Source organism: Entelurus aequoreus, linkage group LG24 (assembly GCF_033978785.1).
Source record: "Entelurus aequoreus isolate RoL-2023_Sb linkage group LG24, RoL_Eaeq_v1.1, whole genome shotgun sequence".
NCBI lineage: Eukaryota > Metazoa > Chordata > Actinopteri > Syngnathiformes > Syngnathidae > Entelurus > Entelurus aequoreus.
The window spans coordinates 17,588,069-17,604,245 of NC_084754.1; the positions used below are offsets into that span (position 1 = coordinate 17,588,069).

Here is a 16,177-nt window from a genome sequence, read left to right on the forward strand (position 1 = left end):
GCTCTTTGCAAAGAAGGATTGGTCCCAGAGCCCTTGCTGTGCTGAAGAGTCCGACTATTACAAGCCAGAAATTATCCACCTTGCGCACCTGCTTAGGCTCCTTCCCCGCCCAAGGGAGGTGACGTTCCACGTTCCAAGAGCTAGCTTCTGTAGCCGAGGATCGGACCACCGACGGCCCTGCCTTCAGCTGCCGCCCAGCTCACATTCCACACGACCTCTATGCCCCCTCTTATGAGTGGTGAGCCTATTGGAGGGGGGACCTGCGTTGCCTCTTCGGACACATGGTGCTTGCCATTGAGCCTGTCTACAGAGGGGGGCCCCGGTGGCCCAAGTCCGGGTAAGGGAAATCTGGGTCCTTGAGTTTGCTTTGCATTGAGGTTTTCGAGCTGCTCTTTGTTTAGTTCCTCACCTAAGACCTGTTTGTCTTGGGAGACCCTACCATGGGGCATAGAATCCCCTGGACAACATAGCTCCAAGGATCATCGGGACACGCAACCTCCTCTACCACGATAAGGTGGCAGCTCAGAAAGGAGAACATTACAAAACAATACACAAAAATGGAAAATAATTTTACCTTGGGTCTTTGAATATTTGTGGCATTTGATCAACAGTTTGGGAGTGGTAAACAAGCAAAGCGGTGTAAGTCAATCATCCATTGGGTTATGTCCAGGTACTGCATTCTCCTTCGCTGTAATAAAGGTCCCCTCTAGCATCCATCCATCCATTTCCTACCGCTTATTCCCTTCGGGGACGCGGGGGGCGCTGGAGCCTATCTCAGCTACAATCGGGCGGAAGGCGGGGTACCCCTCTAGCAGTGGCGTGCGGTGAGGTTCATGTCAGGTGAGGCACTGACTTCATCACAGTCAGATTTACAAACATATGAACCCTAAAGAGTATCTTATTCACCATTTGATTGGCAGCAGTTAACGGGTTATGTTTAAAAGCTCATACCAGCATTCTTCCCTGCTTGGCACTCAGCATCAAGGGTTGGAATTGGGGGTTTAATCACCAAAAATTATTCCCAGGCACGGCGCCGCTGCTGCCCACTGCTACCCTCACGTCCCAGGGGTTGAACAAGGGGATGGGTCAAATGCAGAGGACACATTTCACCACACCTAACGTGTGTGTGACAATCATTGGTATACTTAACTTTAACTTTACACTTACAAACTGTAGCACACAAAAAAGCACATTTAATTAAAAAAATGTTATTCTGGTCTTACCTTTACTTATAAGTGCGGGAGCAGTAGTGTTCGTGTTGGAGGAGTTGTAACTGAATGAAATATGAAATCCGCGCTGTAGTCTGCAGGTGTACCTAATTTTGTGTCCCTGTTCACAGCTCCTCCGGCGCGCCGCGCGAGCATTGTTGTTTTTGCACTTTTTGGCTTCTTGTTAAGTGACTTATTTTGGGTGGATTCGGTCTTGCACGTGGAGGGTTTGGGTGTGGGCTTTGGTTGGTGTGGCGCTCCCGTCGGGCGGTGCATTCTGCGGCGGAGATGCTTGGCACCAGGAGGCAGGGTTATGAGACGAGCCTCCAGTTTTATGATCGCTCAGCACAAGAAATACGTTACACACATACAGTTGTTGACAAAATACACTGTACATTATATACCTAAGCTAACTAAACTATGGAAATGTATAATATAATTCATATAGCAATACGGTCTCACTGCACAGCAGGCCAGCAGTTAGCCGAGTCATTGTGCACAATCCATGTTGAGGCACAACGCTGTGACATGCCTCAACTGGCTGCTGATCACAGCACCGTCTCTTCTCAGTATTTGAACGGCAAATGTGAAAATAAAAATAAAAATAATCTAAAACTGGTGAAGTTAAATGGAAAATAACTTTAGTATAATCACTGGATACATATAACAATTTAATTTTTTTTTTTTCTTTTTACTTTTTTTTTCTTTCCATGATGGCAGGTGAGGCCGTGCCTCCCCTGCCTCTAGTGACGGCACGCCACTGCCCTCTAGCATGTTTTTCCAAAAAAGTCCGGTCTTATCACAGTTAAAAACTTGCTAAGGTAGAAAGCCCTCTTTGCCGATAAAATCCTTGAAGCGGCATCAATGCTGTGAATGACGGCTCCTCTTTTCAAAACATTTCCAAACACCCACGGCTCGCCTTGAATATTTCTTCCGTGCTGGGTTCATTTACGTCAACATTTTAGTCTTCTTTATATTCGTCGACAAAAATGTCAGTTAATTTTGTCATCGTCTTAGTCAACGTGTATTTGTTTTCATTAGTTATCGTCCTATTTTTGTCAGGAGTAAATAGGATGTTGACGATAACGAAGACAAACATTTTTAGTCACCGAAGTTAACATGGGTTCCAAGATAATGAGTACCAAGATGATTCTGTCTTGCTTACAGTCAAGCATGTTTGGTGAGAAAGGGGAAGGTGATGGAATTCCATGCCAAAGGTAGTGCCAGATGTCAATGGTGCTCACTCTAAATATTCATATGTTTGGCCCAGTTGGAACATGTTTACAGTGAAGTGAACTCAGCTGTGGTGCCAGCTATTCAGATAATAATGGCTGTGTGTGGACTGATTTTAGAGCTGTAAGCTGATTACTAAGGTATTACCAAGTTTCGATAGATAGCTTGTATTTAAATGTACGTGGAAATTGAGGTACAGTACCACTGTATTGAGAATGTAAAATGCACTCACTTTTGTGAGATTCTGTTTGGTCTGAGAAATGTAGTAAGATAACATGTCGATGGATGGCACTGGTGGAATTTCCAAAACCTAATTTCAACTTTTAACCTGCTGTTTAAAACACATTTAAATGTAGTTGTTTTGAACTAACTTGGAACAAAAGTGTGAAAGTAGTATGAGAAAACACATAAACTCTACTTAAGCCTCTGTTGAAACTCTGCCCTGGCCACAGTCCTATCACCAAAGGAATTTACAAAAAACAGACGTTATTTAAAAAAAGTAAAGTGTTCCCATTGAAATACCTCTTTTTTTCATTAGATTGAATCTTTGGAGCAAAATAATCTTGGACGGGCACAAGTTGGAACCTTTATTCATAGAATCTGACAACTGACTTATTCACCTTGCGCCAACGTGATACCAACTAATTACTGGCCCACAGGAGGGATCCACTTGGGATTGTTGTGATTCAATGTGAATATTCAAACATCAAATTAAATTCAATGGAGATCTTCACAATGTTTAAAGTAGGAAAAGACACCATAATCATTGTGAAAATCCCGTCATCCCAATTTATCTAGGGTGACAAACTGGCTCACAAGAGAGCTTTTAACAGGCTGTAATTTAATTTGTTAGAAAGCCATTCGGGATGATCTTTGTTGCTGAACATGATATTTAAAATGGCTCACTCTGCAAAAAAGAAAACCATCTCCCTTTAACTGACTCATCAATCAAGTGCACCCTTTTAAATGTCGCATTTGTTGTTGTTGCCAGATGTGCGGGCATTAGAGATGGAATTTTTGAAAGGAGCCATTCCTTGCAAAGAGTCGTTCAGAAGACTGGCTCATTATTGCAATCTTTTTTTTTTTTTTTTTACCACTGGTAGCGGTTAAAATACAGGATGTGGATGAGACTAATTTAAGTCTATACAAATATTACTCTATTAGTGGAAATATTTCTAAAATATTGATTGAATAATTTTATTTTTGTTGCGTTTTTAGTGTTAACATGCCATATTCCCATGCTTTGACAGTGACATCACTATTTTGAATTTTCCCTCACCAAAAAAAATTTGTAGCGCAACACAAGTAATAATTTTAGAATAAAATGTATGTATTTATAATATATAGTATAAATCAAAGTAGAACCAAAAATATGGTGTAATAAAAATACAAAAGTGTACTACCCTACCTGCTGGAGTATGATTCAACTAACCTTACATATCAGGAAAAATGAACCAGAAAAGTAAATTTAAAAAAAAATCCCACTTTTGAATCGGGACTAATCATGATTAGTCACAGGTTATTATTTCCTAGCATGAATACAATATGCTTAATAAAATACCCCAATATTTAGACACAAATGCATGTAGTCAGGATGTCTTTAAGGAACGTTTTTTTAAATGTTTTACTGAACTGCAAGTCATTGATTTGCTCAAAACTTGGTGACAGTAAGTATAGTAAGAATTAAGTGCACATTTTGAAAGTATTTGCAATAATATTGCAAACTAGGTCCAGATGTACATTATATTATTAAGTAATGTAATAAAGACACACAAATTTTACATAGTGCACCATTTACATCTGCATTTACTCTTCCTTAGTTTAACCAGTTGTTTAAACAAATGTAAGTCATTTTTAATTTTGTTGGCGCAGTGAGGTGAAGCTGAAAGTGTGTGTGCGTGACAGAAGGTGCTTTGACGTGGTCTGGTTTTGTACAACAGACGATGACCAGTTTGGCTAAATATAAGTTTTTTTACTAAAGTTTGGTTTGGTTACTACTAAATATAAACAGTTTTGCTAAATAAAGTGATCAATGGCATTCTTGTCCTCCTTAAAAGAGTCTCGACAAACGTTACAATAATTGAACAGTGCTGACGAGCAATGTTACCTGTTGTGGCCGCTTGTCGTCACCTGTTAATCACAGAGTTGTGTTGCAAAATAATACAGAAAAATTTGTTATGTGTTAAAGGCCTACTGAAACCCACTACTACCGACCATGCAGTCTGATAGTTTATATATCAATGATGAAATCTTAACATTGCAACACATGCCAATACGGCCGGGTTAACTTATAAAGTGCAATTTTAAATTTCCCGGGAAACTTCCGGTTGAAAACGTCTATGTATGATGACGTATGCGCGTGACGTCAATGGTTGATACGGAACTATATTCGGACCCATTGAATCCAATACAAAAAGCTCCGTTTTCATCCCAAAATTCTTCAGTATTCTGGACATCTGTGTTGGTGAATCTTTTGCAATTTGTTTAATGAACAATGGAGACTGCAAAGAAGAAAGCTGTAGGTGCGATCGGTGTATTAGCGGCGGACTACAGCAACACAACCAGGAGGACTTTGAGATGGATAGCAGACGCGCTACCGTGAGTACAGCTTTGGCTTCCAAACATTTGATCGCTTGCCCGTACGTGCGTGTCGCTTTGTGCATGTCACGTACGTAACTTTGGGGAAATATATGTTTCTTGCCGACTCTGATGGTGGCCGGGGTGTCGTCGAAAGCTACAACGCCCGCCGCCGCCCCGTAGCTAAGTTAGCTTCAATGGCGTCGTTAGCAACAGCATTGTTAAGCTTCGACCAGCTGGAAATTATTAACCGTGTATTTACATGTTCATGGTTTAATAGTATTGTTGATCTTCTGTCCATCCTTCCAGTCAGGGGTTTATTTATTTTGTTTCTATCTGCATTTGAGCCTGATGCTATCACGTTAGCTCAGTAGCTAAAGAGCTTCGCCGATGTATTGTGGTGGAGATAAAAGTCACTGTGAATGTCCATTTTGCGTTCTCGACTCTCATTTTCAAGAGGATATAGTATCCGAGGTGGTTTAAAATACAAATCCGTGATCCACAATAGAAAAAGGAGAACGTGTGGAATCCAATGAACCCTTGTACCTAAGTTACGGTCAGAGTGAAAAAAGATACGTCCTGCACTGCACGCTAGTCCTTCACCCTCACTTTCCTCATCCACAAATCTTTCATCCTCGCTCAAATTAATGTGGTAATCGTCGCTTTCTCGATCCGAATCTCTCTCGCTGCATTGTAAACAATGGGAAAATGTGAGGAGTCCTTCCTCCTGTGACGTCACGCTACATCCGGTATAGGCAAGGCTTTTTTTTATCAGCGACCAAAAGTTGCGAACTTTATCGTCGTTGTTCTCTACTAAATCCTTTCAGCAAAAATATGGCAATATCGCGAAATGATCAAGTATGACACATAGAATGGATCTGCTATCCCCGTTTAAATAAAAAAAATTTATTTCAGTAGGCCTTTAATTTTGTTTACAGTTCAAATGTGATTTGATTTTGTGCGTGGCATAGATTTGCTGTTCGCAGATGACACGAGGGTAGTGCGCTTTTGCGCATGTGCACACCTTAGAGCAGGGGTGTCAAACTCGTTTTCATTGAGGGCCACATCGCAGTTATGGTTGCCCTCAGAGGGCCCCTTTTAACAATGAGTAATATATGAATATATATATATATATATATATATATATATATATATATATATATATATATATATATATATATATATATATATATATATATATATATATATATATATATATACTGGTATATATATATATATATATATATATATATATATATATATATATATATATATATATATATATATATATATATATATATATATATATATATATATATATATATATATACTGGTATATATATATATATATATATATATATATATATATATATATATATATATATATATATATATATATATATACTGGTATATATATATATATATATATATATATATATATATATATATATATATATATATATATATATATATATATATATATATATATATATATATATAAATAAATAACTAATACATTGACAATATATTTTTTACATAAGCTGCAAAAAAATATCAAAATTTTACTTTAAAAACTGGCAGCTCAGTCACCAGAATTTCACAGTAAAAGCAGTGGATTTTTTACAGCATACAAATAAATGGAATGGAATGATGAAACAATACCATTGTTTTTAGCGGTAAAATTCAAGCAACAGAGCTGCCAGTTTTTGTTTTTTATGTTTTAGTGTTTTACTGTATATGGGAAAAAAAAGGACCAAAGTTGATATTATGGTAAAAAACTCAGTTGGCGGAATTTAACAGTAAATTATATTGTCAATTTTACAGTCTACAATTTGATTGATAATTTGTTTTGAAATCATAAGTCAAGCAGATATTTAAGTACAGTATTTATCTTTATTTTAACAAAAAATATTTTTGGAATACATGATAACATGATATTTTGATTTTGATAATATTGAATTTTAAAATATATGCAATTGCATGCAGTACATGATTTTTAATGTCAAAAGAGAAAGAACAAATATACTTAGGAAGATAAGATGAAGCATTTTATTAACGCATATTATTTCCAGGCTTTTGCGGGCCACATCAAATAATGTGGCGGGCCAGATTTGGCCCCCGGGCCTTGAGTTTGACACCTGTGCCTTAGCAGTAATGCTGCAGTGAATCGGTTCTCATCGTTCACTTAAACACTTGATTTGTTTGCGGACGTCACACCTGTAGCGTTTATACACACAAGACATACCTGAGCTCTCCTGGAACGTGGCGAAGAAGCCATCGAAGTTCTTGTAGCCGTCCGACTCAAAAAGAATGTGTAGACTGTTTCCAGAACTCTGAATGGGAGCAGGTCTGTTGTTGCCACATAACCGAGCCACGACACGAGAGTTGATGCTGTCGCCATCTCTGACCTCCACGTAGTCATAGCGACATGTGGGATGTGCTTCCAAACTCAGCATCATAAACCTGTGGGCATGAAAATGCAGGGAAAACAAACACAACTCAAACACCTTAGCAACTGCAAAGATTGCGGTCTACTGTCGTTTGGGAGCACCTGTGTAATGTGGCAGTGCTCCACCAGCTGCCATCGCAGTTCTGACGCTTCAGAACACTCAGAAAGGAAACGGGCAACAAACAGCAATGAATGACGGTAATTACTCCAACAGCTGCGGAGGGTGACTGGCACTGCTAAATTACGGTTTGCTGCTGTGATTCACTTTCTACATGACACTAAAATTAAATACTTAAATGCATTATATTTCACTTGACTGTTCTATTCTGTCATCAACTCTCTTGTCAGTTGATGCCATGCATGAACGTATCGAAAAACAAAGCCCAGTTGTGGCGCAGTGGCTTCGGAAAGCTTTCAGAACTTTATCACCCTAAAAATGACAACAATATGTATGACGGACGCTCCTTGTGTGCCTATTAAACAGGAAGAATGCACTCATAAATACAACTCCAGTTGTTTGATTGACGATAATGACCGCTGATAAACGAGCATCACGGCTCCAGTCTGGATAAACTTCTTAATTACATCTGATCAGTGGCTGTTAAATGTCGATAAAACTTGGACAGTAAATTCCGGACACATTTTGTAGCCAGTAGTTTGGCTTTAACCCACTGAATATGCAAAGGATGTTGTCTGATGCGAGTAAGCTGCACTCCATTCAAACCTCATCCAGAGAAATATACACTAAACATGTTTAGAATTCATTGATACTATATTTTCATTTAGTTCTGGTAGGTTCCGTGCCACAGAAAAAATAAATAAAATATACTTATGTATTAGTTATCCTGCATGGCCTTTGAAATCGCCGCAAGCCTCATTTAACATTGTAAAGGTCAACATTGAAGCTGCGACACATTGTTAAAAGTGTTCTGAATCAAACCATTCCTCAATTTACATGTTATCCCTCAAAGCCTGCGTAAATACTTGACCGTGAAAATATTTGGATGCGTCATGGAGAAAATGACAGACTCAGGAGGTTATCACTGAGCTGGAAAGTGATTATTGAAAGAAAAAAAAAAAGAAGTTTTTCCTAACTTTGCTGTAGACTTGCCATCATTAATGACAGACGTAAAGTCGAGCGGACATTTGAGCCACCACCAGCTGTTAATCACTATTACAGATGGGCGGTGAATATTTTAAGGTGGGGTGTCATGCCAGATGAGGTTTCTACATTCAACTGCTCATTAATGGAGGATGTTATTGTGAGTGGCCGGATAGCTCAATGGCTGATGATGCTTGCTTGCTAAACCAGAGGAGCACTGTTTGAATCTTGTTGAATGGTAATATGTTTCATTATTATTATTTTATGTTGATATTGTTATTTTTTAATCTTTTAGCTTTAGCATTAGGGCCTGATCTGCTAAGATCACCCTCCCAAAAAAGTGCTAAATATGTTAAAAACAAAAAAAAATTGTGTGTACTAATAATGGCCGTGTTGTGGGTGATCTACTAAAACTGCAGTGATAACAAGTGCAAAAGTGGTGCAGACTGCCCTATTTAAATGTGTTTGTTGTGTGTACTCCTGGCTGTCACCATGAAGACACTCATTTCCCTCCACATTTATAGCATCATATGGGCCAACCTGTGGCGTTTTGTCATGTTGTTGACATGCAGCATACAAATATAATATGTACCACCTTTTTTGGGCTATATGGAAGCATGATCTAGACAAAATAACCTATTTTTAGCACGCGGAAGGTGCGCTCTGGGAGGCTTGTGTGGAATGATCCAGTTGCAATAAAATGCATATGGTTAGTAATTTATTAATTAGTAATTTATTAGTAATATATTTCCTATATGAAAAATCGAACACCATTATAAAAAATGCTATCAGACACCAAAACGAATTAATTGAATTTGTTTTAACCATCCCCTTAAGTCCTCCAGCAGCTATACAATTATAAAATGATATTGATGAATAGACAATGTCCAATATTTTTTTTATTTCAGACAGTTCAAATTCGTTAACACGGACACCGACAGAAAATTCTCACTTTCATTGTCCTTCTTTGCAGCATGAGCACCTCTTTTCTCAAACACATTTGTGCGTAACTGTGCCAGTTTGAGCACACATTTCCATCCATCCATCCATCCATCCATCCATCCATCCATTTTTTAACGCTTGTCCCTTTCGGAGTCGCGGGGGGTGCTGGAGCCTATCTCAGCTGCATTCAGGCAGTAGGCGGGGTACACCCTGGACAAGTCGCCACCTCATGCAGGGCCAACACAGATAGACAGACAACATTCACATTTCAAATAGACTAAATATAGACGCAACACAGACGCAGAACAGTTTTAGTCTTTATATTTTCATCTTCTCCCAGAATTGTGGGTGTTCTAATATTCTGCATATAATTTGCAGATTGCGGATTCGCTGTCAAGTGTGCATGTGATTTAACACATGCAAAACTTTAGTAAATCAGCCCCTTCCAGTGCTATCTTACCTGAGTTCGATCGTAAAAGGCCGGTCCACCTGTATTGTCCACTCACAGCGAGCATTGTTTGAGTAGCTCTCCAGCACCATGTGGCCCTGTCGTTTATGGATCACCCCACCGCACTCTGGCAGAACAGACAGAGTCTGTTAGGAAGCATTAGGTGGTTCGCCTTTAACATTTTAGAGCCTTTTAATTACACCCTAACTACTACAGCATGCTGGTCTATATGTATGTAACTGTTTATGTATGCTCCCCAAACAGACTCAGTTACATGTATAAAACCCATTTGTTTTTGTTTCCAATCGTTTAATGGGTATCCAGGTTATTGACTGACACTCTTTGTCAGCTCGATGTAGACAGCCCCCTGGGCATGGCATTGGTCCAAGTCGGCATAGTCATTCAAAAAAATATTGGAAAGGAAAAGAAAGCGCATTGACTACATCTTACAGAAATACACATGCAGGAGAAGTATACAAAATAGAGCAGTCCTGTCTAGTCTATGAGCAGGAACTACTCAGATGACCCTCAGAAAACCCAGACAGTCCAGTTGCAATCAGTTCAATGCCCCAAGCATACACAAAGGGATCTTGAAGAAAATGACTTCACTCACTCATGCAATCTCCACCAGACCATCCAGGACGACACTCAGCACAGAATTGGCCCCTGACGAAGAAGTCATCCCTGGGACCCCACGTTCCATTGTTGCACCGCTTACAGTTCTCAAATATGCTGCAACCTGATAGAAAACAACCATGACATCACACCATAAAAGACTCTAAGGAGTCGGCTTGGATGGAAAACTACATTCCGCTTATTAGAAGTTGTTGTATAACCTTGCTAGCTAACTGCATTGTTAACTATGCTATGTCCATTCATCTGTTTTTTGTTCACAATCTTTATGAGAGACAAAAACATCTATGTTTTTTTTATTTTTTTTATTTGTAATACTGGGCTCATTCTACATTCTAGCAAGCAGCTAATGGGAACAATCCATTCTGCCTCTAAATCACTCTAAAAATGCATCCAAAAACCGCCGACAATATTTCATTTATGTTCTGTAACCTGTATAATAACCAAGTTGTTTGTTATTGTAAGAGCAAACACTGAGGAACTGTTTTTGTAGCGTAGTAACACATCGCCATGCGACGGCATGCTACAGTATTAGTCTTAAGCTAGCTTCTGCGTCAGCAGCTGGATGGCTTTTGAGTTTGTACTGCGCAACACGATGCGATACAACACCAATCTGTACTGACTAAAAAACATGGACAATCATATTACATTATCTGTAAAGTATTATCCCACATTTCATGTTTTGTTTGTCAACGGCTTGCTCGACAGCGTGTGTAATTGTACAAACAAGCATGATGTGCTGCATGTATTATGATCACTATTATAGTGACTCGCTCGATGAACATCTGTCTGTTTGGTTCAGCTGGCTGAGGGGATGTTTTTTCTTGTTGATTTTTGGTAAGCACTAAATTTCTGTTGGCATAGCTTGGCTCCATACTCCACATTTACACCATCAAGTCACGCCGGTCCTGACTCTCTCGGCTTTCGTCTGCTCCAGCGTTTCACCCTCTCTTCACGCTTGCTAAGATTCTATAACCAGCCGTTCATCCTCTGTATATTCAGGTTCAAAAAGATAAGGTAGTGAATACTCATTTGTCCAAAAAATATCCATCTTCATCCTCTATTACCAAGTCTGCCACGATTAGAAACACTCGTGTTTGTTTCCGGACGTAGGAAGACACATTTGTTGCCGGAAGTCGGAAGTGAGTTGCTATGAGCGCTGAAATAAATGCGCCCAGGAAATAAGTCCCGGTAATGCTTAAAATGTCCAAAATACGGTAAATATTAAACATATTACATATTGTTCGAACGTGTCTGTTACTACATTATATATATACTTGCAGTGATGGAGGGTTTTGAAGTTGTTTTAGAGGACTTTGAAGGCTACAATGGTGACTCCTATTAGCTCTATCGTGCAAACATTTTAGTTTTTTTTTATCTTTAGAATTTGTATACTCTCGCCTTTAAATAGACCCCCCTTTTAAACCAGTTGATCTGCCATCTCTTTTTTGCTCTGCACCCTTTATTTTGTGGAGAGGGGGGGCACAGATTCGGCGACCACAGGTGAGGCGCTGGCTGTCCAAAGTCGGGACCCAGGGTGGACCACTCATCTGTGCATCAGTTGGGGACGTCTCTGCGCTGCTGACCTGTCTCCACTCGAGATGATCTCCTGCTGGCCTCACTATGGACTGGAATCTCACACTATTATGTTAGATCCACTATGGACTGGACTCTCACACTATTATGCTAGATCCACTCGACGTCCATTGCACCAGTCACCCGGGGGGTGGGGTCCCACATCTGCGTTCCCCTCCAAGGTTTCTCATTGTCATCCCATTGGGTTGAGTTTTTTCTTGCCCTGATGTGGGATCTGAGCCGAGGATGTCGTTGTGGCTTGTGCAGCCCTTTGAGACACTCGTGATTTAGGGCTATATAAATAAACTTTGATTGATTGATTGATTGATTGATAGAATCCTAAAAATAAAAAGACGTGTGTTCTTGTCTCTCATAATGATTGTGAACGATAGGCAAAATTCCCAAAAAAGTGCAGTACCCCTTTAAGCTTTTAAAATGTTGCTGGGTTTTTTTTTCCCCGTTTTCTCTTTTAATTGTTTTTTTCAGAATGCACTGTGGGCCAACCCCCCATAAAAAAAAACAAAAAAACAATAAACGCCACAATATACAAATGACCCAGACCGTACTTGGACATCATTCCTTCCTTCTTTTAAATAAACCTTGTTAAATATTTTACACTCATCTCCCGCTGCTATTTAATGCTAAACCATTATGTTTTCCCGACACTCAAACGGCTGCTTAATCAATTGAGGGGCTAGAGGTCAAAATATCCCAGATTCTAATTTAAACAGCAAATGCGGACACACATGGGGATTTAAGACTATTAGTATTTTTGAGGGCTTTACAGTTAAACACAAGTTAGCCATCCTAATTCCAAACATCTGTTTTCCTCTATAAAAGTGAGTGCATTAATGCTATGTCCAAAAAACGTGATATTCTGGGGGAAAATAGTAGTTTAGAAAACAACATGGAGAAAAAAAAAAAACTTTAGCTATAAAGTGAAATAAGCGCCTGTATAAAAAAATATGTTCCTTCTGTGTGAGATAAAATATAAACACACTGACTCCTATTCACCAGTAAAGATTCATACGTGAAGAGATGTTGTGATGTGAGGTTGCCCTGGAAGCAAATGAGATCAGACATAATGAAGTTGTTTTTCAGGTTTTCCATCACACTTATTCGTCTCTCTGCGGTGTAAAGGGCAGGCAAGGAGGCAGACAGCTCTTGGGGATGAGCCAAGAACATGGCAGGCAGTCCTGAAAGACTGAACTCGATGTTGAAGCTGTCTACAATCACAAAGCTTCTCAGTCTCTCTCTTTCTTTTTTTTTTTGCATTAAAACATGCAACTCACAAGTCAAACAGCTGGTCATGGTGCATTGACTCAGTCTGACTTATGTGAGTACACTGTTAAGTTTAGCTTATTTTCAAAGTGTCTTAAATGACTAATGCTGTGCTACAGAATAGCCAAATTAAAGTATCTCCAATGATAAACTGTTGAAAAATCCAGTTTCCATTGTATAATATTTTTTTTTTAGCCAGAGTTGGATGGTTGGCACTTTTGGATGCATTCTTTAAAGTACACTAAGAAGAATTACAATTGGACACACCTTCTAATCAATCAATCAATCAGTGAGGGATGTAGGAGGAACCTTTAAATTCCACAGACTCATAATTGTTTATCTTACTCAGACTTCTTGGCCAAATGCACACAAGTGGGGCCTCGCACTGGGCGCCATTGCAGCTGGAACCACCACTCTGTTTCTGAAAGATAAATACCCAGTGGTGTGCCGTCAGGGCCAGAAAGGCCTTCTCTGCTGGCCTAACATAACCGGAAATTATGATCATGATTAAAGATAAAAGTAATTTTTGTATTTTCTTCCCCTAAATATCTAAACATACTCATATTCTCTTCAAGTCATATTATACTCCTTCCAATGCTGTTGTTTTTAGTTGAGAGTTTGTATCCAATCAGAATTCAGCTAGCTTATGTTGCCATGCTGTACCAAATCTGCCCCGAGCCTTCAGAATCAACAATGCACTGTAAGTGAACGGACACAGAGGTGATAGAGAATTGCGATAGCCAATCAGATCACGAGTTGTTGTGAGTCAGGCCTTACGCTATGGATGATGTTCGTTAAGAAATTATCAATGTCGATGCCATTATCGAATCCTCTTATCGGACCGATTCCTTATCGAATCTCTTATCAAATCCAGATAGGTTGTTGTGTATGCACTGAGTTCCAAAAGCCATAGATGTTATGTGACTGGGCCGGCACGCCGTTTATATGGAGGAAAAGCGGACGTGACTGAGGACAGCATGCGGAAGTTAAAGGGGTGAAGCTTTCAGGTGAGAGAGGACGCTAAAGGCATGCCCCCAGTGAGCATATAGTGCTGCTATGTGCGTTGTAAATAAAAAAAATTGCCGACAAACACATCACCAACATGGACGAGGTGCTGCACACTGTAGAGAAGAAGGGGACTAGCACGGTAGCGAATCGATAAGCACAACGAGGCAAGAGAAGTCGGCTTTTACTGTTGTGCTAGCTTGCTATGCTAATGGACAACGAGACGGACTTTGAAAATGACGAGAGGGAATCTGGCGTGTTCATTTCGGACACAGAAGATGAGGACTTTGATGGATTTGTGGATGAGGATTGATCAAAAAGTAATGTGAGTACATTGATAAATACTTCAATAAAGTACAACCGAACTCCGCTTTGCTCCTGCTGCCTTTTTAAAACAGCGTCCATGCATGTTAGCGTATGTTTTAAGCTAGGGTATGTTTAACCATGCCTGCGCCCAAAAATACGCTGCACCTTATGTATGCCTTAAATACAGAAATAGCACCCGTAACTGACACAGCGCCTTTTAATACGGTGCGCCCTATGGTCGCGAAAATATGGTATAGTGGCTTCGATAACAGGAACCGGTTCTCAAAAAGGGATTTGAATGCATGGAATCAGTTCTTTTCTTATCGAAGCATCGGGAGAACCGGTTTTCGAACATCATCCCTACCTAACGCTGTGATTGGGAGTCCCAAGTGAGTATCAAATCACAAGGTGTGAAAACAGGAAGTGGCACCGGAACCATACGAGCCATAGAAAGCCACAAAAAACTCACTGGTACAATAACCACAAAGATGAAGTGTTTGTCCTACACCTAGTAAACCGCTGTGGACAGACGAAGCCAAGCAATGCAGGTTTAGCGAGCGGTGCGCGCTCCCGCAAAGGAAATCAATTTTTGGCAGGCAATCACACCGGTGGCGAAATGGTTTGCCCGCCACTTTCACACGAATCAAACGACTAAGACGATACCCCTGGCTTGTACGGTGTTGGATGGGATACATATGCTTTTACACAATATCACATTTTTCTGTTTTATTTATTTCCTAATGGACTATACTTTCTTAAACCACTGTGCGAAAATAATAATCAGATAATTGTTGCGCTTCAAATAATGTAACTTCACTATTTTGCAGATTTTTTAAAAAGCGTATTCCACATATTTTTTGGCCAAAATTAGAGTTAGAGTTAGAGTTTGAGTTTATTTCGAACATGCAAACATACAACATGATACATCACAATTTCCAGTTTCTCTTTTCAACATGTTCGAAAAGGAGTAGGAAGAAGCAGAGCTTATTTAATCCTACCCCTTTTCTTTACATAACAGTTGCTGAAACTTTTTTATTCACTTCCTGTTCTCAATTTATTCACAATAAACTCCATAGGTAATCACAATAAAAATAAATAAATAAATAATAGTAAGAATTTAATAATAATAATTGGTGAAGAAAGTCATATTTCATATGATGAGATAAGTAAGATTACTTTAAGAATGAATGAATGGATGGATGAAATAAATTGAGAATGTTTGTCATGGTTCTTCTTCTTTGTACTTTGTAAACACTTTAAGTTTGAAGAGTTTCTTGAAGTGGATCATATTAGTACATTGTTTGATTGCTTTGCTTAATCCATTCCATAATTTAATTCCACATACTGATATACTGAAGGTCTTAAGTGTTGTACGTGCGTACAAATGTTTTAAATTACATTTTTCTCTAAGATTATAT

The 16,177-nt window shown here is 39.2% G+C and overlaps 1 protein-coding gene across 1 annotated transcript in view; it reads right to left on the bottom strand.

Annotated features, from left to right (window-relative positions):
• The window catches only part of LOC133641914 (inactive serine protease PAMR1-like), a 78,530-nt gene that overhangs the window by 25,265 nt on the left and 37,088 nt on the right, over positions 1-16,177 (bottom strand). Inside the window, exons 3-5 of the mRNA XM_062036032.1 lie at positions 10,573-10,698; positions 9,972-10,086; positions 7,264-7,481 (exon numbers count right to left, since the gene is read on the bottom strand). Coding sequence (XP_061892016.1) covers positions 7,264-7,481; positions 9,972-10,086; positions 10,573-10,698 — 459 coding nt within the window. The remainder of the gene's footprint in view (positions 1-7,263; positions 7,482-9,971; positions 10,087-10,572; positions 10,699-16,177) is intronic.